This window comes from Sciurus vulgaris (genome assembly GCF_902686455.1).
Source record: "Sciurus vulgaris genome assembly, chromosome: 6".
NCBI lineage: Eukaryota > Metazoa > Chordata > Mammalia > Rodentia > Sciuridae > Sciurus > Sciurus vulgaris.
Window position 1 is genome coordinate 25,429,661 of NC_136466.1, and position 22,245 is coordinate 25,451,905.

Consider the following 22,245-nt stretch of genomic DNA (forward strand, 5'->3'; position numbering starts at 1 on the left):
GGTTCTACTGGAGGTAAAGAAGCGTCAGTCCATTAACTCAAAGTTTTTGACACTTTAGACATCAGGATATTTATATGAAGGCCTGGATTTCCTACACGGCAGTGCCAGGCAGGAGCTAGCAGTGACTGCCCTTAGGAGGGATCTGGGTTTTCCAGTTCTTAGTCCGCCCTCTGCAGGCATTTTAGTTTGTAAACCTCCATCCAGTTTACTTAGGGTCTTCATGATGAATAACTGCAAACCCAGTGAACTCCAGCACCCAGGATATCTGGCATACCATATGGAAGTTGAGTTCCCAGAGTCTCCCTCCTCGTGAGGAGTAGCAGGAGTTGAACTTGGGCCCAAACTTCTGTCTGGTCTTACTTGGTGTACCAGGATTTCAGTGGGTGCGGTGCTTGGAAACTCAGAGGAAAGGCTACTATTATTAACCACTGTCATGCATAGCCAGGTGCCCAGACTGAAAGCATCTGACTTTGGTGTAGAAATTCAAAAGGAACAACAGAGTGTGTCTCTTACTCATTCAGATCATTTATTAAGAGCAAAAGTCGGGCCATCCCAATCTGTGTGATATTGCAACATGAAAAATCACATACATACCAAGGAGACTCTACGGAATCGAGAGCCTTTCAACAGTACAGAGCCATAGGTTACAAAATTAAAATACAAATGATCCCCCAAATTTGGCAGGAAATGAGTACAACATGAGGAGGCCTGGAATGGAAGGGCACTTACTTTTCAATAAGGCAGTTACAAAATGGACACCCCCCAACCCCATACCCCAAAATACAATCTGATGAGCAAAGCAGACAATAGAGGGGTAAAACAGGGATCTGTACAACCCTCTGTTGTTGGCAAATGTGTTGATTAAGTAAGAGCAACGGAAGGGTTTGTGTTGTGAGATGTAAGCTAGATGAAAAAGATGAGTGCAGACATTTCTGCCTCAAGAACAGGTCCCACTTTGCCTCAGGCTGCATTCCACTCCAAAACACAGACCAACTTAACCCTTCCTACCCACAGCCTTGGAATAAGCCCCATGCTTCCTGGGCATGATCTTGGGCTCATTTGCCCTTCAGATCAACTGTCTAGCTCCTGACAATAGACCTGGAGCCAGGGCCAATGAAATCATACAACCTTAAAGGCAGAAGTCCCACCAAGGGACCACAGACTAAGTCCACTTCATGGAATCTGGATTTTAGGACTAGGGCTTTACATCCTGGTCTGAAATTATAGGCTAGAACTCTTCTCCCTTACAGGCATTTTACAAAACTCAAACTGCCTAATTATTTCACTCAGCCTTGAGTTCCACAGGTCAGGTCAGTCCCTGAGAGTCAGGTTGCTGGGGGCTGCTGTGTTACAAGGTCTCAAGAATCTGAAGGCAGCTTACCTGAGACTGCACTAGAGTTGTGCTGCAAATGAGAGTGGGGAGTGCTGGACAGGTCAAGAGTACCAGAGGCTAGTTCCCATAATGCCATGTGACCCTAGGCACATCTTGAACTTTACTTCCCCATTCTCTAAAGATGGATGATTAGACAACAGCAACCTTGAAGGACTTTCCAGCTTGAAGATCTGGCACTTCTGACCTTGAGACACTAGCCCTCCCCCACAACAAGCTTGGTTTTCTCAGTAAAAACCACATGTGAAGTCCTTACAGGAATCTGAAGGCATAATCCCTCAGATACCATGGAACCTCAAACTCCATGCAAAGCAATGACATTATTTAATAATCTTCTAGTTGGAAGTTTTTCCTAAGTGATGTCGTGAGCGTTAGTTTTTGTGGGACAAGCACAGAACTAAGGCTTCAGCTGTCTGAGGTTATTTTTTAGCAGGCTGGTAACATCCCACTCCCACTTCACCAATGCTGGCAAGAACAAGTGAGCATAACCAGGCTGGTGGGGGTTCTTCAAGGTTCCTCAACAAGGAGCTAAGTGGACTAAACTCAGGGAAAGGACAGGCAGGACACCAGAACATATGGGTCCTTGCCGCTCCTTTTTAGAAGACAAAGGCAATGCTATGGGCCAATGACAGAAATGAGGTCCTTGCCAAGATGAGTAACTTTTTCCATGTGGCCCTCATGGGGCAGAGACTAAGATGAGAATTACAGAGAACACAGAAAAGCCAGAGGTTTACAAAGATAGAACAGGCTTCCCCAGGAGGTAGTGAGTTCTCTGTCCTCGAGGTGTGTAAGCCCAGACTGCTCCCTTGGTGGGACAGTTGTAGGCGGAATGTCAGCACCTATGGGGAGACTGGACTGGATGACTTAAATACCCTTTTCCAACTTCTGGATCTTGTCATGGAGGCAACTGAGTCTTCAGATGATTTCCATGAAGCAATTTCTCTAGGATCCATACCTGGGACAGCCTACTAATGCATGCACGGCCCCCAGAGAAAGCGTCTTCCCCCGTCCTCTGCCTTCCACCAGGCAGTTGCTCTGTAGGATATGAAAAAAATTCCTACAAAACAGCTCAAATGCCAAGGTTAGATGCAACATTCCATCACAAACATTATCAATATTGTTCTCTGAGAGGCTAGCAGTGACTATTTAGCTACAACAGGAACATCTAACACTTGGCAGCTGTAAGACACAAGTGAAATTCCTCCTCATTTATAACACTGGTCCTGAATCCTTTGGCTTTCAGTCTTTTGTGAGATTCAGTTATGATCTTTTTCACATACCACTGTCAACTTAAGATTTTTTAAAAAAACTTAAAATGAAACACGAATGGTAGGATATTGACATTCACATGTGACAACCTTCAGGGCACACGAAAGAACCACACCAGGCTGGAACTGAGGCAGGAACTGTACTCTTTAAGAAGACAATGCCAGTTCTGGATCTGAAATTCCAGTTTTGCCCAGGAGCACCAAGAGGAGAGAAGGCAATGCTGCGATGTCACAGGTAGAGGGAAGTGTAAGAGTCCTTGACAGGTGGCATAGAAATGCGGGCAGCCAGGATGAACACTGCTTTCCCCCAAATCCACCACTCCCTTGAGCCAGATCCTGTGGCTCTGGAGGGCCTGGTCATTTCTCACAGGCAGAAGTCTCCTACCCATGGATAAAGCCATCAAAAACTGCAGAAGAGGCTAAGGCAAGTGGTTTAGTGGTGTGATCAAAGAACAGACTTCGGGACGTGAGAAAAACACAAGTTCAAATAACTTTGTCTTTTCTCTCACCTGTTCTGAAAGGTTGAAAAGATACCCACAACCTCTACTTTCCCATGGCAGCCCACTTTAGAGGAAAGACAACACAGGACCATTGTGCATGGCAGCTGGCTCAAGGTGAAAAGCTTCCCCGGCTTTGCTTTGGAACAATAGCATTCTTACAGACACAGCCGAACACATGGCCCCCAGCACACCTTATCCAGAAACATACTGCTTGCATCTGGGAAAACAGATGTGCTTTTAAAGAAACAGTGACATGACCTATGTGCCCACAATTTTGGTTCACATATCAGAAAGATACACTTTCTTCCTCATTAAGACATGGATATGTTCATGGAGCAGGTTAATGATGCCTCTTCCTGCAGGCCCATCTGCTCCTGAACTCCAGCCCCTGCTGAGCCTTTTTGATAGCTACGCCAACATCCGTTAGCTATGAAGGAGGGACTCGGTCCCTAGATACATACTGAACTGGACTGAAAACACTCAGAGCACCTTGCTGTGCCCTCCACGGCCAGGAGATTTATCAAAATAGGCCCCCTCACAGCCCAGAGTATATTCTATCTACATTCATTTACACATACTTTGAAAAGCTGCAATCTGCTAGACATGCATTTTGAACACTGGCAAAAGCTTTGGGGCAATGAACGCACTGCATTTTAGTGAGAGAGATGGCCCTGTTTGCATTCCAAGAAAGTATGGTACTCTGCTCCACAGAACTGAGACCTCCAGACATTCTACCACCCTGCTCAGTGTGGGTTTAGTTCTGACTTCTCTGAGATGGTTCTCAGATTAAGCTCAGATAAGACACTAAAACTCTGCCAGCCTGTCCATTGCTCCTCTTATTATTTAAGGCTTAAGAAATAACTCAGAATTGAAATCGGGAAGGAAAATCATACCTTTGACCATAATAATACATGTGAAAAGGTTGGAAATTAGAATACAAATGCTTTTCTTATCTTTTTCTCCCGCTCTCTTATCTACATCCTCTGCCCCCTCAACACACTGATAAGAGAATTTTGCACAAGTATACTTTTGGATATAAAACTTTACTTTCACAGGATACTCTGGCTCTGAGATAATCAGATAGAAGAATCTGACTTTCCAAACAACAACAAAATCAGGTTGAAATATTTTGAAAAATTATTTTAGTGATCTTTCTCCCTAAGGGGGAGGCACATTTCTTGCAAAACTGAGGATCAGGTGGCACCAACCTTTTTTGCTCCAACTCATGATTTGCTGCCTACAGAGCCCAGGGAGTCAAGGCAGCCAGTCTTTCCCACAGCTGGACACCTGAACAGGAATCACATGGTCCTTGGCAGTTTCCTGATGTCTGTGAACTAAGAACGAATACTTCTCAAAACATTAGTCCCACACCACTAAATTTCTGGTTTGTCGAATTACTTATTGCCCAGGAGCCTGGCTGAAGTCACAATACATGACTTTGCCCCAAAGAGAAAAGTGTAGAGAGGCATGCAAAGGACCCTCCTGTTTCTGGAACCTCAACAAATATACATGCAACCATCCTAAAACCCTCGTCTGATTTGAAGCTTCCCTGTTTATGCGTCAGGACTTCTTCCACACCTAGCAGTTAAGGAGTGAGCGACAGAAATGGCAGAGGTCTCAGTAACGAGAGGACCGGAGCAGATGTTACAGGGCTGGCGCTGTTGTGACAGCTCAATTAGCTAACAAATACTGATGGAGTGCCCACTGTGTACAAGGCACAGGGCAAGTGAGGGGGACCAGTGTCAAACTGATGTGCTAATCAACGACAGAGCTCGCAACAGAGCAGGACGTCGATGTCCTCAGTGGGCGGTGTGTGAGCCCACACAGGTCTGCTCCCACGCCTCCACTGTCAATTGCCCCTTGCTGCTGTTCCAGGGCCATGTCTCGCATGTGGCAGCCTGGCATTACAAGGTGACTACCAAAATATTTCTTATTCCACGTTTCCAGCAGGATTGACTTAATGCTTTGTTGAATGCTGCAATACATGGTTTTAAATTCTTTTTATGATCCTGTTTTTTCAGTCCAGTAGTTATCTTAAAAGAAAGTCTTTCTATACACATGCTGAATCATGAGAATATAATCCTCCTGACCAAAAAGATTTACAGTATTCATCATTCAAACTTTTTTATTTACAATAATAACAGTCTTTATGGGCTTAACTGTCACAGATATCACCTGTGCATTGAGCATTATACTTCATTTCTTTAAGATGTGCTTCCTCCTCACTCAAGCTTGCCGCCCTCTGATTTCTGGTCCAATCTGCTCTTGTTACTCTTCACCATGTAGATAAAGTATGCAAGAGTCTCCTTTTCATTCACCGGTATGTTCCTGAAGTGTCGGCTGACGGTCTATGTGGGGGAAAGAAACCAAAGGCCCTTAAACCATGCATAAATATCAAGGCCACATATTCTTGACTGTGCAAAAGAGAGAAGAGGGAGTTGCTTCCAACCCTATGGAGGGAATTCTGACTACTACAGGGCTTGCCATGTACTGCAGAACTCAGGATGCCTTTCCGCTTTTGGTTTGCTTCCAAAAGCAGCACTTTCACTTACAGTACTACCAAGGTGCAGGTCTATTTCAATGACAGCCAACCATCCATCCTGGCATTTCAGTTATTCTCATGGAGGGAGAGGTTGGATTGCTCTGGTTGGCCAGTGGCTACCAAACCTTGCTCAGGTCCTCAAAGTGGACAGAAAAGTGTCTTTTTAAAATTGTGTCAAATGAACAGTCAATTGAACAGATGCAACCTTCTGAACCATGAATTGCCCTAAATAATATATAGCTACCTCGACAGATATAAAGGAGTTGAAGGAAGACGCATAATTTACCATATATCCTGGCACTTTGCAAGACATGAAAATGCAGATCTCTTCTTGCCCCACCTCATCCTATCCCTTCCACCAGGGGTGAAATTTTAAAGCAGGTGTCATTTTAAAGTAGGAAAGGCCTGTATGTTCCTATGTTTAATCTGGACACTGGTGAAGGAAAGATTTAAGAAAGCTACAATAGATCAGCAAGAAACCTCTAAAGGAAGACCCAAAAACAAGTAGGCTGGGAGTCTTTTAGGAAATCTCTGAATGGATGGATAGAGGTGACTGGGACAAATAAAAAGAGAACAGAGGACTAGAAATGAAGAGTGGTTATCTTAGAATGGGTAGAACTTTATTTTTTCCCATTGTCCAAATTTCTATAATAATGGTCAGAAAAACACATTAAGAGGGATGATACAGTCGAATGTGGCGGCACACACCTATAATACCAGACACTGCAGGATGATAAAGTTGAATGTGGCGGCACACACCTATAATACCAGATCCTGCAGAAGCCGAGGCAAGAGCATCACTTGAGCTCTGGAATTCTAGAGCAGCCTGGGCAACACAGTGATATCCTGTCTTGAGATGGGGGTGGGATGGGGGGATAGAGGGATGGGATGAATGGGAGGCTACACAAAATACTAAGGGAGAATTTTCTCCTTTCCAAACTGTTACGAACTCAGGATAGGAGAAAAAAATTTTTTGGTTGCCACTCATTATAATAAATATTCTATTACCAACATCAAGAGAATATATCAAAAGAAAAAAATGAAGGAAAAAAAAGCTCTTGTAGAACCTTAACAAAGGTTTTAAGGATAATTAACCTGATAAATCTGATGTGCAAGGACCATATCTATAAAGTATCTTGTGAAAAAGATTCAAACAAATGAAAAAAATAAAAGAACAATTAAGAGCCAGGAGTCCTGAGATTCCAGACTCAATTCTGCTACCAACTTCTGTGAGATTTTTTTTGGCCCCAGCCCTTTCATTTTTATTTTGAGACAGGGTTTGGTTAAGTTGCTCAGGCTGGACTTGAGCTTGAGTTCCTCCTACTTCAGTCTGCTGTACAGTTGGGATTACGGGTGTCTGCCACTGTGTGCCTGCCTTGTTGTGATTTTGTTTTTTTTTCCTTTTCCTTTTTTGGTACCAGAGATTGAACCCAGGGGTACTTAACCACTGAGCCACCCCTGCTGTAGGGAAGAATCAGGATCACACCAGTGGCACAATTCTAGTTCGCTCTTGTCTCTATCCAAATTTTATCTACCTACTTCTGCTAACTGGGCCTTATTGAAGCCTGGTCTCGTCTGCAACTTGTAGTGTCGTTTATAACGTCGTAGAGTATTCACCTGCAGCTGGAACAGATCGACCTAGATAGAAGAGGAGAAACACATTATCCATCACCTGACTAGTAGTACTCACCAAGAGCCCACCATGTGCCCAGCATACCCTAGGTGGGGGTGAGGATGGGGAGGGCCACAAAAGAATTCTTAGAAATTGTCCATTGAGGACTAGTGACTGGCAAGGGGGACAAAAACAACAGTGGAAAAGAGTTCTGGCTGGGTGGGTTGATCCTAGGAGGCTGAAGGAGGAGGAAGTGGAGGAGAGGCTTAAGCTAAGGAGGGCTAGGGTCTAGAAAGGCAGTGAGGAGTGGAGGAAGGAATATGGAAAATCATGAGCACACACAGCCTCAATGTAAAGGGATGGGCTAAGGGGTCACCGAGTGGGCGTGAAAGGTGTAGCGTGTCTTGAGAAGAAGGAGCTATCATCGGTGGCAGAGGGTGGTGTTTCAGGAAGCTGGAGCTGGTAGAAGTTTGCAGGGAAGACGGCATGAGGGAGAGAGAGGGAGGTGCTATAGTGAGACGATGAAGTTGAGCTTTGAGGGGGTGGTGATGCTACAGAGGGACACCAAGGATGGAGTAAAAGGCAAAAACTGGAGAGACATCATGGAGGAAGACATGCTAGAACTAGGTGGCAGACTGGATAGAGGGGGCATGAAGGACAGTGAGAAGAACTGTAACTTTGAAATAGTTCTTTCCTAGGCTGAGCCTTCAGGTATTAGAATTCTTAAAAATCCTCCAAGGAAAGATCAAAAGCTACTGTAGTGGATGGACAAATCAGCAGGTTAGGGTCAGGGTCTCTGCAGATGACTGGAAAACAGAGGGGAAGGGGCCCCCCCAGTTGTTTTTTCTAACACAGGAAGAGAGGAAAGCTGCACAGTCAGGAAACATTGAAGGCCCAGAAAGTTGGGCTGCCTTTACCTGCCTCTAAAAGAGATGTTCTTGCTTCAGGCAGGTGGAGAGCACTTAAAAACAAAATGAATGATCAATATGAGGGACCAAAGTCCTTCATTCGTTTCAAAACATTCCTCAAAACCTTTTTTTTTTTTGTGAAAACCATTTAGAAACTAAATACATCTTTATAAAATAATAATAATGCTAAAGGCAACAGACAGACACTGTAAACTAATGTTGGAAAGGGGACAGGGGAGGGGGCTGAGGGAAGGGCTTGATTTTCCAGGGTTTTCTCCACATCTGCAGACAAAGGCCCGCCTACTCTTTCTATTCCTACACAGTCATTTTCACTCTGAGTGCTAACAGGCGGTTGCCTTATGAAATATTCATGTGTCAAATATTCAATGTACACTATAAACGGTTCTTCTTTTGCTGAGTCTTAAGTGAAAACAATTTAGATAGAAAGAAAATCCAGTTCCTTCCAGGAGCCTCATTAATACCACAGCACCCTAAGGAAAGCAGCCTTCTGGTGGGGAGACCTCGGTCTCATGGTCCATCACAGTGGTCTTCAACTCGGGACAATTTTACACTCCAAAGAACATGTAGGAATGTCTGGAGACAATTTTTGATTGTCATGACTCAGGGAATGGTGTGACAGGCATTTAGAGGGTAGAGGCCAGGGATGCTGCTAAATATCCTGCAATACCTGGGACAGCCCCCACAACAAAGAATTATCTGGCTCCAAATGTCAGTAGTGCCAGCGTTGAAAACAGTGCAACTGACTTTGAAATGGATCCTCGGGAACAAGCCTTGATCAACAGTCATGGAATTAGGACATGAGAGAAAATCAGAGCTGGTGTGAACTGACAACTCCCATGCTCATTTTGCAGACCAGAGAACAGATGGGAAGAGACTGTCCCCAGATCACACATACTCAGTCTCTAAGGCAAAAACAAAGTTTGAAAAAATTTGACCTTGTGGTTGTATTCAAGTAGGGGTTTCGAAGAAAGGCAGTGTGGTCTATTGGAAAGGGGACTAGACCAGAGTCTCCAAACTATGTATGTGACCTCAGGTTTCTGTGCCTGTCTGGAAAATGATGGGGCAGCCAGACCAGTTGATTTCCAAGCTTTAAGCTCTCAGATTCAATGTTACTATAATTCTACCGTTCACTTTTCAAATAAAGCACACAAAACAAAGGAGACCAAAATTACTTCTCAGCACAAAAAGGAGACCAGGTCAGAGGGAAGGATCAGATTAGAATCCGTTCTTCCAGCTCTCTCTGGCTGATTTTTTTGGCCTTTACCTCAGGAACGTCAGTGTCATGCTCAGGAGAATCTCCACCATCGTCACTTGTCTTCCTCTTCCTTTTGTTTCGAACACTCTGGATGAAATTTTTGTGGAAATCACAGATGTACAGGTGCCTTACCTGATGGGAAGGAAACTAAAGTCAGTGTTGCCAAATCCAAGGAAACAGTGACAGGGATCTGTCAAATTGGGGCTTTTTTTTTTTTTTTTACAAGGCACTGGAGAGAGAGAAGGAAGAATGAGATGTAGGCCATACTTTCCAAAGCTGACTCTGAGTTGTAGAACAAGAACCACACAAAGAGGGCTGAGGGTACAGCTCGGTGGTAGAGCGCTTGCTTAGCACGTGTGAGGTCTTGGGTTTGATTCCCAGCACTGGGGGTAAAAAAAACAAGAAACACATACACACACCACAAAGAGAATGCTAACACCACACAGTGTATTACGGATTAAGTCTCCACTGAATGGTGAAGACAATAAGTGGCACAGACTCAGCACAGGAAGAGATCCCTACAGCAGAAAGAGTCAGGATGGAGGACCCCACCTAGAAGGAAGGACTTGAGAGGCAGACAGGAAGCATTTCACATGGGAAGCAAAGAGAAGACTGACAGGTGGTGTGGCAGTGACTACCCATGCAGGAGCATAAGGAGAGATTCTGGGGTGGGGGCATGAGGACTGTTTAGATATTCCTTCAGACTAGTCAGAGTCCTTCAAGGTTTCTGAATCTGTGACACTTTGAGAAGAGTACTGCCCTGGGGAGGAGGGAAGCTGAGACTGGTAATAGTAGATAGTACATTCTATTTTACATTTATAGTGGTCACTGCAATCTGATGATAATTCTGAAAAACTTTATTTCCATGCATCAGTGTATAGTTCTTGCGTTACCTCACATCTGATCCACAAAAAGATGGATATGAACGCTGATTTCCTAACATAGGCTGGAGGCATACTGGTAAGTAAAGGTGCCAACAGCAGCTAAGATGTGAAGAATATGTTTTTACTTAAGACTGAAAGTACCAGGGTTGCCTGGAGGAACCATTCAAAACCTTACAGAAACCGAATGCCTGTGTAAATGAGTTGGGGTTGTTGATATTGAAACAGATGTTGCACAAATGTTCTGGAGAGACTTCTAAATTTGAGTTTATTCCTTAAATCCCTGAAGATAAAAGTAAGCTGACAGGAAATCAGCATCGATTAATTCAGGCCTTTTTATGAAGAAAATAATGAAAACTGTTTATTCAGATGAATTATCACTTTCATGTGGTTGGATTAGTGAGTCATGAATAATTTTAAATTTATATTGTGATGGTGTCTTGCAGACAGCAGGCACTCAATAAATGCTGATGCATCAATATTGGCAGTACCTACATCTAAAAGCAGCGTAGGCCAGTAAAAGTCACCACTTATAGAGTTACAAACTGGGATAGCTTTGCCAGATTCTCCTCTGTCAAAGGGCTTTTACACTCAGCACCTGCCACTGTCCCAAAGAATCCCCCCAGAGATATATGTACTACAGGAAATGCTCTTCATCTGGAAGTACACCGGAGCACACTGTCCAGTCCTGAGAGGCAGCTGGTGTTCCATGTGAGCTAGGCCAGCATGTGTGTGCTGTGAGATCTAGCTGCTATTCAAGTGCACAGGGACAGACAGACTTACTAGAACAGGCAGAATAGTAGTTCTTAAAACTCCAGCTAGGAGGTTTCAGGTCCTGACATGCGAATAAAGAAATCCTAGCTAGAAGAGAACTCAGCAAACACTAGTGCAACCCCACTGGCTCAATCTCATTTTGTAGAAGGGTGAATTGAAGCCACCCAGAGTAGGGAAATGGTCTGGCAAAGGTCACACAGATCTCTGACCCCTAGTATGTGTATGTCCTTTTCTACCTCAACATTTTCCTTTATACTATTCTTAACTTCTACTTTTCTCCAGGAAAAAAGCAAAAATAGGTTAGGTATGTTATATCTTGCAAGTACATTATATCTTATTAAATCACGCCCAATAAAAATATGAAAAAAAATCACAGAACACTGCCAATGTCTACATAAAAGTCAAACTGTCTGAATTGGATTTTAAAAGGGTTATTTTATTAAGGCTGTTATTTTAAAAAGGTTCTCTGCTAGATCCTTTTACAAGATAAACAGTCATTGTTTCTCCTTAACCATGCAAATGTTCTAATTTTTTTTTTTTTTTTTTCTTTCAATACTGAGGATTGAATCCAGGGGTGCTTTCCCAATGAATTTCATCCTCGGTCCTTTTTATTTTTTATTTTGAGACAGCAGCTAGCTAAGTTGCTGAGGCAGGCCTTGAACTTGTTATCCTCCTGCTTCAGCTTCATGAGTTGCTGGGATTACAGGCAAGTGACACCAGGCCTAGTTGTGTCATTGGCTCTTATTTTTCCCTCCGTTTTACTTTCTGAAACAGCTAAAAATTCTTGTAACACAGCAGTTACTTGAAATTGAATTCTTGCCCAAGCCTGAGAATGAAATCAAATCCCTTTCAGAAATGACTCCACAACACCACCTTGAAACAAACTGTGAGTAATTCTGCTTCAGAACCCTATTATTGCTTCAAAGGCTCTACCTTTTGTGAATGTTAGTGCTAGGTTTAGGCTGCCTCCCTTTTAGACTGCGCATGTGAAATGATCAACATAGCCCAACACCACCAGCTTTCCTGGGGGTAGAGGGATGGGGGGTCAGGAGGGGTAATGGTTAAATGGAGCCTCCACTGCAGCAACAAAATCATTCAGGTGTGAAGGCATCCAGAGGTTTAAAAGGACTGAAAAATGTTATCAGGTGCTCTAGTAAAGGCTGTAAACAACACATGCAAAGGCAGGCAGTGTTTCCAAGTGGATCGGTCACTGCTGTCCTATAATTAAACATTTTACTTCACCATGTGACCATCAGGGACCACCATGGTGTCTAACCTATTGTTTGTTACAGATGAATTCCATTCATTCATTCATTGACTGATAGAGATTTGTAGTAAGAAATCTTTTAACTCACCCCCAATCACTTAAAATAGCACCTTTCCATACAACAGCTGCAAATACACTATAATGGTTAATTTTAAATAAAATTAAGGGTAGAAGGGAAGAGCCTGAAAGAAATGACAAGGAAGATTTATTTATTAAAGACTTAATGAATGCTTATGTATGGGGCTTGGAAATAAATCAGATAATGGGTTTAGGAAATTAACCAGGTACTGTGTACATTTGGCACCATCACTTCCTGTCTCTGGGCCTCAGTTTCAACTAAAAAAATCCTAAGTGGAAAAGAGGGCTTCCTTTCAATTTATGACTTTCCCCAACCGTGGAGAAATTTTGGTTCTTAAAAAACTAACCAACTAAACTCTTAGCTTACCTGAATATTAAATATTCCCTTAATTTGTTTCCAATTCCTAATCATGAAGCAGCCAGCAAGGCTTGCAGCAACAGATGTCAAACTAAAAAGTTCTTAATTGGTTGACAATAGGCACATCTTTAGAATTGTTAACTAGAACTGGTGAAATCACACAGGAAGTTTCCTATAATTAGGCACAAAACACCGGGCAATCCTATTCAAATTTAAATCTCCACCTCCGCATTTCCAAAGATTCTACCCTTAAAAAATTGATTTTTTCCTCCCTTCCAGTCTACTCGACTGCAAGAGTCATCTCCCAAGACCTGGCCTTGGCCTCATTTTTGCCACATCCTAGAAAAATTCATTCTTACAGTTGCCTGCGAAGCAAGCAAGCTCTGTGACCCTCTGTAGAAACAGGCCGCGGGAGACAAGGAAGTTACTGTCACCTTTTCCTAGTCTGAAGGAGTAACAGGGTTGCTAGAAGGTGGGAGAAGTTGAAGAGCTGGATCCCTTCATTATCATCTCCCCGATTCTTTTCCTTCGTGGGCCAACAAAATTAACCCCCGTCTGGTTGCTCTAACATTCGAAGCCAAAAAAAAAAAAAAAAAAAAAAAAAAAGCCAGAAACTGCTGTCAGATCTTCCCAGGAAGGAATCCTCGAAGCCCCCCCTCCCCCAAACTATCGGATCTGGGCAGAATCAGAGAGCATGTCAGCGCTGAAGCGGCCTTTAAGATCCCGAGTCCAGCTCTTCAATTCTGCAGATAAGGGGCGGCGAGGCCCATAGCAAGGAGTGCTTGGGGAGGACGGACCGCAGCCCTCGGCGGCGGCCGGAGAGCGGCCGGGCGCTGGGGCCCGGACACGGTGGACTCACGCTCTTGTCGATGTCCAGCTTGAGTTTCTTCTGCGAGATGCTCTTCTGGACCCTCTTGCTGAAGGAGGCGTTGCCCGCGGGCCGGACGCAGCGCTCGCCGTCCTCGATGAGGCAGCAGCTCTGGCCGTAGCCCGGGGCGGCGGCGGGGGCGGCGGGGGGCCCTTCGCGGCTGTCCTCCTCCGTGCTGAAGCCGTTCATCTCCCCGCCCCGGGCCGGCCCCTCTGGGGGAGGGCGCCCTGTAGGCCACTCCGCGGCCGCGCTTCCCGCGGGGCAGGTCGCCGAGACCCCCGCACCCGAGAGTCCCGGAGTCCGTCTGCAGGCAGGCGCTGCCCTGCCCCGCGTCCAAGAGGCCCGGCTCCTTCAGCCCCCGGCCCGCGTCTCCGGAGAGCCCCTGCCTCCGGGCTCGAGGCCCCAGGGTCAGTTCCCGCGGCTCGCAGGGCCCCGCCGGGGGTCACCCGGAGCCGCTTTCGGCCGGGGGCCCAGAATCTTTACCCTGCGGCAGGGGTCTCCCGGGGGGCGTCCCAGGACGCGGCGGCTCCCTAGGGACTCCGGGCCCCGGCTGCCAGGGGGTTTCGAAGGCCCCCGCCGGCTCCCGCCTTCTTTCGGTTGCGGGGCAAACTCACCACCCGGCAGCTCCCCCGGGGTGGCGCGGCCTCCCCTCGCGGGGCCGGGCCTCGAACCCGCGGCGCCCGGGCCCCGCGGCGCGTCCGGCCCGCCCCACCCCTTCAGAGGCTCGGCTGCGCCCCGAGTCCCGAGGCAGCCCCTGGGCCGCCCGGCCGCCGCCCGCCCAACGCGCCGCACCACAACAGTTCGCTCCCCCCCGCCCTCCTCGGGACAGCGGAAGTCCCGCCTCCACACGTTCAGTGGTCGCGTTCGCTCTCTGGGCGGGGCCTCCGCCGCCGCTGGCGTGCCCCATTGGGCACCACCGCCGCCAGTCTTTGGTGCCAGGCTACTTCCTGGACTCTGCTGGGATGGGTTCAAAGTAGAGAAAGTGGAAGAGGGAAGAGTTGGCCGGGCGAGGGAGGGGACCCGGGCTGCGGCCTCTCCGGACCCAGGGAGGGATGGTGAGCGGGGACCTGGCTGGAATAAGGAACAGACTCCGGGGGCAAAAGAGCACGTTCGCTGGCAGACCCAAGCACCGACGTGGGCGGGGGCGCGGAGGGGCAGGCCTGGGGGAGGGGCGTATGAAGGAGACCTAAGGGGATGGAGGTGCTGTCACGAGAGCAGACTGGAAAAAATGAAAGGACCAGGGCCACAGGACCCGCAGACCGAAGGGTAGGTGAAACAGGACAGAAAGTCAATCATGGCGGGAAAGACAGAAGGACAGGCCCGTACAGACACGTGTAAGGAGGTGCGGACGAGACGGCGGGGGTCTTGTCTCGAGGGTGGCAGAAACCTCAGACTGTGAACTGGGACTGACTTGGACGTTGGAGGGGAAAAAGAAAGGAAGGGAAGGAGACCCCATGGGCTTGGGCGACCCCTTTACTGGGGGAGAATCGGAAGACCAGATAAGATCTGGAGGGTAGATCGGGTGAACCCGGGCTGCAGAAGAGCCAGAGAAGAGGCCGAGGTGGGAGACCAAGAGCCAGTCATTCAGGATGAGGGAGGACTGGCGGTGTCTTGTGCCCTCCCAGGAGCTCTAAACTGTAGATTTTTTGCTTTAAGCCTCCGGGTCCACCCTCGACGGGACCGCACCTTGCCAATCCCGTGCGCTTGAAGTTTGACGCCCAGGGTGCCACCCCACCCTCCGTGAAGGGCCACAGGGGAACCTCCAGTTGGCACCTCCAGTCACTCCACCCGCAACTGGGCAGCTTCTGGACAAAAGGGTGAATGGGACTAGCTCAGGACCCTGCAGTTTTTTAGGACCTGGTTGTAATTTGTGAGGAGAGGGTCGGGAGAGAGAGACTGTGTTAGGGGATAGGTGAATTCGTGTTCCTATGGTAGGACTATAAGGCAAAGAAGGAGCTTCAGCTTTGTGTCCTTTTGAAAAAGGGAAAGCTACCATTTCTGAGATCAGAAGCAGTTACCCCATGATCTTCAATTTTACTCAGTGGCCTTAAATGCATTTGTAACATCTAACCTAATTTCATATGTGAGACAGGAATCTTAGGAAATAAGTCTACCAGAGAAAATTTTAAGCATATGTTATGGAATTATTTTTAATAGTAACAAAAAATAATACAAAAGTCCCAAAAAGGAAGTGATTAAACACTCAACATTTTAAGAATAAGATGCTGTGCAGTCAACATTTAAGGTAGTTCCAACATCAGTGTGTGTGTGTGTGTGTGTGCAATTCACCATCAACTCTTTGAGAGATGATGAGTTGAAGAAATGCTTTCTATGGGTCAGTGTCTGAGAGTGTAGCTCAGTGGTAGAGGCTTGCCTAGCATGCATGAGGCCCTGGGTTTACATACCAGCACTGAAAAAAAAAAAAAGAATAAAATTGCATAATGGATATGATGTGTGTACATCTATGTTTAAGGGAAAAAAAAAATAAAACTGTGCATAAGAAGTATACCAGAGTATTAATAGTGATTAATTCTGGGTGATAGGAATATGGTTGGTATTTTTCTTCTTTTGTTGTACTTTTACATTTTCCATAATAAGCATTTTTTGCTTTTACAGAAGAAAAATAGGATAAAATAATAAACTACAATAATAATAAAAAATAAAATAAAAATTAATGGGAAAAAACTGTTTAATAGGAGGCCTCCCTTAGAGTTCATATATTCAAAAGGACCTTATTGAACTTGTGTTTAGTGTAGGATTGGCTGCAGGAGGAGGATGAAACATAATCCTTGTTCTAAAAGAACACCATCTAGCTGGAGGGTTCAGGTGTGTACACAGAAAGCAGTTGGTGTCTGTACCAGGCAGTGTGTAATGTTGGTTCCAGAGTTGATTGATAGGGATAAAATCTACTTTCCCAGTATATGCATTGCACTTAGATATTTTCCAAAAAGGCATTTGCATGCAGTGCAAGGCCTGGTCCCTCCACACAGCTTCTTCAGCACCAGACTCCTCTGGCTGGAGGGGAGAGGAACCCTATCCCTCAGGTTCTCTAGTCAGCCCTCAGGGTAGTGGCTACTTCTTATATCTGCTCTTCCTGTATTCTATAGAGTTCTCCTTTCTTCTTACTAGGCAATCCCTTATTACTATAGTCCCATGCTATAATCAGCACATCTTTATGTTAATATTTCTGTTTAAAGTCTGTGGATTCTTTTTCCGGATTAGACCTAAACTGATACCTTCAGTCTCTATATTTTGCGACTGTGCACACTCGTGCCTCAGGCCTTTAACTGTCCTTTGTGTGCAGTTTTGCAGTCTTTCCTTGAGGTGCTACATCACAAGACTTTCCCCATGTAATGCAGTTCTCACAGTTGCCATTTTATTTTACTTTACCTTTTTTTGTGCTGGGGATTGACCCCAGGGCCTTGAGCATGTTAGGCAAGGGCTCCATCACTGAGCCACACCCCTAGCCCAGAAATACAAGTGGGTCACATGGAACATTGCAGTGCTTAAGACAGTTGACTTTGCTGTTTCACATCTGAGCTCTACTTCTTTCTTGCATGATATAGTAGCAAATTATTTTACTTCTTAAGCTTGATGAAATGGGTTGTGACACTTAACACACTGTCAGAAACATTGATAGTTAATAAAATCTTAGCTGTTATTATTACTGCCATAGTTTACTAGTGTTTATCTCCAATAGTTGGATATCTTTTTTGTGTGTATTCTGTGTAAATATTTTTGAACACAAAACTTTTTTTTCCCCCAATATTTAGGGTTATTACTTTAGCACAGTGTCAGAAATAGAATCATGGTGAAATACTTCAAGGTTTTATGTGGTCTCTATTTATTTATTTATTTATTTATTTATTTATTTATTTTGGGTGGTACTGGGGATTGAACTCAGGGGCACTTGACCACTGAGCCACATACCCAGCACTATTTTGTATTTTATTTAGAGACAGGATCTCACTGAGTCACTGAGTGCCTTGCCATTGCTGAGGCTGGCTTTGAACTCACGATTCTCCTGCCTCAGTCTACTGAGCAGCTGGGATTACAGGTGTGCGTCACCATACTGGGCTCTGTGTGGTCTCTTGACCAGGTTTCCTGACCCTCTTTCACTCCTAGCTACCCTGCCCAAACCCCACCCCCCACATCACTCCTTCTGTCCAATCAAGCCCCAATATAGAAGTTACCCCATTACTAAGTCTTCATGAATCAGGGTTGGACACTTCTGCCGAGTGGTCAGAGTCCTGGAAAGCACTTCCCTCCCCTCAGCTCTCCTCTTTCCCCTTTTTAGGGGATGTGTCAGATGACTTTGGGAATAATTTCCAAATATTGCCCTTCTTTGGGAACAAGTGGACACTTAGGGCTTGGGTTCTTCATTCTTGAGTGTCCCTGGATTGCAGTGGACAGTTGCTAGGTCAGGCCTCTGGCTCCAACTGCACTGGCCAGTCTTTCTCCAGTGAATGTGTCCACTGGAACAGAGTGGATGCTGGAGTGGTTGGAACAGAGTTGGAGGTCCTTCCTCCCGTGCTCCCCAGAGTCTGATGGTTGATGTTGTCTTTGAATTCTGAGAGGTACTCACAGATGCATCACTTGTCATGAGGCTGGAAGCTTTGCAGGGACAGGGGACTGTGCATATGTTTCATCTTCAAGTTTCCTGGCCCTGGTATTTGGTTGGTATCTGTTGAGTGGGTAGGTGGGTGCTGAATGATGACCTCTGGAATCAAGTAGCAGGGCAGTATAATGGTTGGGGACACTATAGGTCTGGTTGGCTTGTGCTAGAATCCTGGCTCTGCCACTTATTGACTTGGGACTTCAGGAAGATTATATGGCCTTACTGTAGCCCCAGTTTCCTCATCTGTAAAATGGGGATGATAATATAAGTCTTAGGATGTTGTGAAGATTATCTGAGTTAATAAATATCAACCACTTACAGTGCCTGGCACATGTTAGGTGCTTAAATAAGCATTAGTTATTTTTGGCAAAATTAGCTATGATTAGGTTTGACAGGTAATAGAAGATGCTAAAATAAGCTGAAAATTTCTCATACCTTCAAGAATTCTAGAGGTGATCAATAGTTTTCCTCTGGCAGAGACCAAGTTTTCTCTTTTGTAGCTCTGCCATGTGGGGCTTCCATTCCCAAGAAAGTGGGGTGGAGAAGGAGGGCTCACCCCTGCTCTTTAAGGACATGTTCCTGAAGTCTTGGGTGGACCTCTCTTTGGTCAGAATTTGACCATACCTAATGGCAAGGGGAGGGCAAAGAAAAGTAGCCTTTGTTCCTGGTGGCCATATGCTTAGGTAAAATGGGGGGTTCTGTTACTTGGATAGAAGTTTGGAATGTAGAATGTGTATTTGGGGCATAATCTGTCATCTCTGCCGCAGTTCTTTTTGGAATTTTCCCATCTCCTAAATTCCAGGTGTATGCGTTGGTTGAATTTGGGTCCATTTCTCCAGTGAACCTTGACTAATACGGGATGCTGAGTCCTGCAGTTTCCAATCTGGGGAGCCCTGCAGCTTCAGAATCTTGCCATATGTCAAGTTTCTGAATCTTAATGATGTTCTCTGTGGCTTGCACTGAAGGGACTGCTACTGTGCCTGACACAGTGTGTATGACCCAAGTCTTGCATCTAAAGCTTTCCAGTTCCTATAGTCAAACTTTGTTCTACATCACAGTCACCTAGGGAACTTAAAAAAAATTACAAATTTCTAGGCCTCATCCCAGACATACTAAATAAAATCTTGGAAGGAACAGCTCAGAAATCTACATTTTAAAACAGATTAATTTAGTCTACATTTAAATTAAGTCATCTCAGATGATTCTTAATGCCATTAAAATTCAGGACACGCTGATTTAAAGGTTAAAGCATGTAATAAATCACTGGAAGCAATTTCTCCTCTAGTTTAACTGGCCTAACTCATTTTCTTCCAAACGTGTTTTCTTTTTCTTTTTTTGCGGTGCTGGGGATTGAACCCAGGGCCTTGTGCTTGCAAGGCAAGCACTCTACCAACTGAGCTATCTCCCCAGCCCTTCCTTTTTTTTTTTTAAATTAATTAAAATCTTTTTTATTTTTACAGACTGCATTTTGATTCATTGTACACAAGTAAGATAGTACAAACATGTTTTCTTATATTTGCCCTTTTGCTTACAATGCTCCCTGACTTAACTTATTGGATGTTAGGCTTCAAAAGGGTCTTAGGAATCCAATCCCCATTTAAACCCATGAAATCTGAGTTCAGCAAGGTCGAGCAACAAGTCCAATACACACAGTGATTAGTGACTACTAGAATTGGAGAGGAACCTGGAGGAAGCATTTGCTGAGCTTATCTGGAACATCCCCCGCCTCTCATAATGAAGAGCCCAATAAGAGGTTATGCACATTGTATTTAGCAGAGTCAGGCAGTTCCCTCTGCTGGGCTCCGCCTGTTCTACCAGTACGAGACTTGATATTGACTTTCAGGGCACCTGTTCTTTCCATACCTCTTTATTATATCATTTGTCCTCATCACCATCATATGCTAATGCCACCTTGTCAGTCATATTCAAAAACTCATGAGCAAAATGACAGATTTGAGAGTGAAATACATTGGTTGCCATTGATGATATTTTGGGGGAAATTCTGATTTCTTTGTTGGGGGAGTAACTAACTCTGGAAAATTAAGAAATATTCAGAAGGTGAAATAAATTAATAAATATTTGGATAATGAAAAAGAAATACAACAGGAGAACTACTGTGATCCTTGTTCTGCTTTGTGTAGGACTTAGGGTTCTTGAAATAGTCAAGAGAATCTGGTTTGCTACTTTCGTAAGTTTAGGTCATTAATTTACAACAGTTGTTTAGGTACTTAGAAGGATTTAGCTTTTTAGATTTTATAAGTCTGCCCTGTTGGGCATTTAAAATGTTTGAGAAAAATCAAGCACATTAAATTTGTAATTATAGTTTGAAATGTCCAAGAAAATTTGATTAATTAAGGCAGTAATAAGTCTATTAGATGTTTAAGGAGGATTAAATCTATTAACAGTTCAACAACAATCAAATATGGGTGCAAGTGATTGTTTTTATTCTTATATGAAAAGTTACTAGATTTAAAATGAAATAACAAGATTTGTAAGTTGAACCTAAAGAAGAGTTAGGCTTTATTTTTATTTCTTTATTTTTACTGTGAATGTTAACCCATGGTAATTGTACACATTAATGGGTCTCACTGTGACATTTCCATACATGCATATGTGGTATTCTAATCATATCCACCTTCCCTAGGACCCCCTCTCCCCGACCTCCCCTTCCCAAACTCTTCCTGGAATTAGGTTTAAAAATGGCCAGCCTGAGCCAGCAGCTGTAATACTGCTTTCCATACCGCAACCTACCCCAGACACTTAACACTGCAGCTCACTAACTCCCAGCCTCATGGTTCTGCCTGGGAGTCCTTGAACTCTAGATAGCAACATCCAAGCCCTTGCCTGGGGTGCTCCCGCCATCGCAGAACAGGATGTTCCGGCTGAGCCCATCTCTAACACCCGAATCCTGCTTCATTCACTAAGCTGCCTCTGCCACCTGAGTCTCCCTTCCTCTCTCCACACTTGGCACCAACCCATCATGGAGGTTACTTTCTTCTCCCTCCAATAGGTGTTTAGAATCCTTCCCTGTTCTCTATTTCCCACAGCCAGTGGCTGGTAGTCAGCCCAGGACACAGTCATTTTTTTTGCCTGAAGGCCATGAGCTGGTTGCTAGACCACTCTATGTGGCAAGTGTCTACATGAACTAGACCATGCTACCCCTCCGTAAAGCCCCTCACCAGCTTCCCAGTACCTTTGTGCAGGACTTCCTGCCCTCTCTTTGCCTTGTTCACCACGACTCAGCTCTGTTGTTCTTCCTTGAATTCTTCAAATGAATCTGGTTCCTTCCTACCTCAGAGTCTATATTTGCGGTTCCCTTTGTCTAGATGCTGTTCTAGCTGATCCTTTCATGACTGGTTCCATCCCTCAGGGCTTGATTTAAGTGTCACCTCCCCAGAGAGCCTCCCCTGATTAAAAGGATTTGGTATCCCCTCACCCCCGTCCACCGCCATTTTCTTATTAGCATTCATCCCAATCTGCAATTATTCTGTTTTGCTATTCTTCAGCTATTTCTCCTGTTAGAATATAAATCCTATGAAGGCAGAAACTGTCTTTGTTGCAGTAATTCCAGGGCACAGAACACTGATTGTTTAGTTGTTGGCAAACAGAGCAGGGACTCAGAATAGTTTTGTTATTTTTTGTACCAGGGATTAAATCCACTGATACTTAACCACTGAGCCACATCCCTAGCCTCCCCTTTTAAAATTTTATTTGTTCTAATTAGTTATACATGACAGTAGAATGCATTTTGATACATCATACATAAATGAAGTACAACTTCTCACTCTTCTGATTACACATGATGCAGAATCACACCAGTCGTGTAATCATGTATGTACATAGGGTAATAATGTTCAATTAATCCTACTATCCTTCCTACCCCCGTACTCCCTCCCCTCCCTTCA

The 22,245-nt window shown here is 44.8% G+C and overlaps 1 protein-coding gene and 1 long non-coding RNA gene across 3 annotated transcripts; one reads left to right on the forward strand and one right to left on the reverse strand.

Annotated features, from left to right (window-relative positions):
* Positions 1 to 509: 509 nt before the first annotated feature.
* Positions 510 to 14,537, reverse strand: SAP30L (SAP30 like). 2 transcript variants are annotated; one of them, XM_079144999.1, is made up of 4 exons: positions 13,714 to 14,532; positions 9,506 to 9,628; positions 7,240 to 7,338; positions 510 to 5,506 (listed from the first exon to the last, which is right to left on the reverse strand). In XM_079144999.1, exons 1-4 carry the CDS (start codon positions 13,909 to 13,911, stop codon positions 5,381 to 5,383), a joined length of 546 nt encoding a protein of 181 aa, XP_079001125.1. In that variant the 5' UTR covers positions 13,912 to 14,532; the 3' UTR covers positions 510 to 5,380. The 2 variants fall into 2 exon arrangements, with proteins under 2 accessions (XP_079001125.1, XP_079001126.1); XM_079145000.1 differs by lacking the exon at positions 7,240 to 7,338 and having other exon boundaries at positions 13,714 to 14,537.
* Positions 14,538 to 14,688: 151 nt separating this feature from the next.
* LOC306664613 lies at positions 14,689 to 16,156 on the forward strand. The gene is made up of 2 exons (XR_013764758.1): positions 14,689 to 14,777; positions 15,379 to 16,156. It is a non-coding gene; the product is annotated as an uncharacterized lncRNA (long non-coding RNA).
* The last annotated feature ends 6,089 nt before the right edge of the window (positions 16,157 to 22,245 follow it).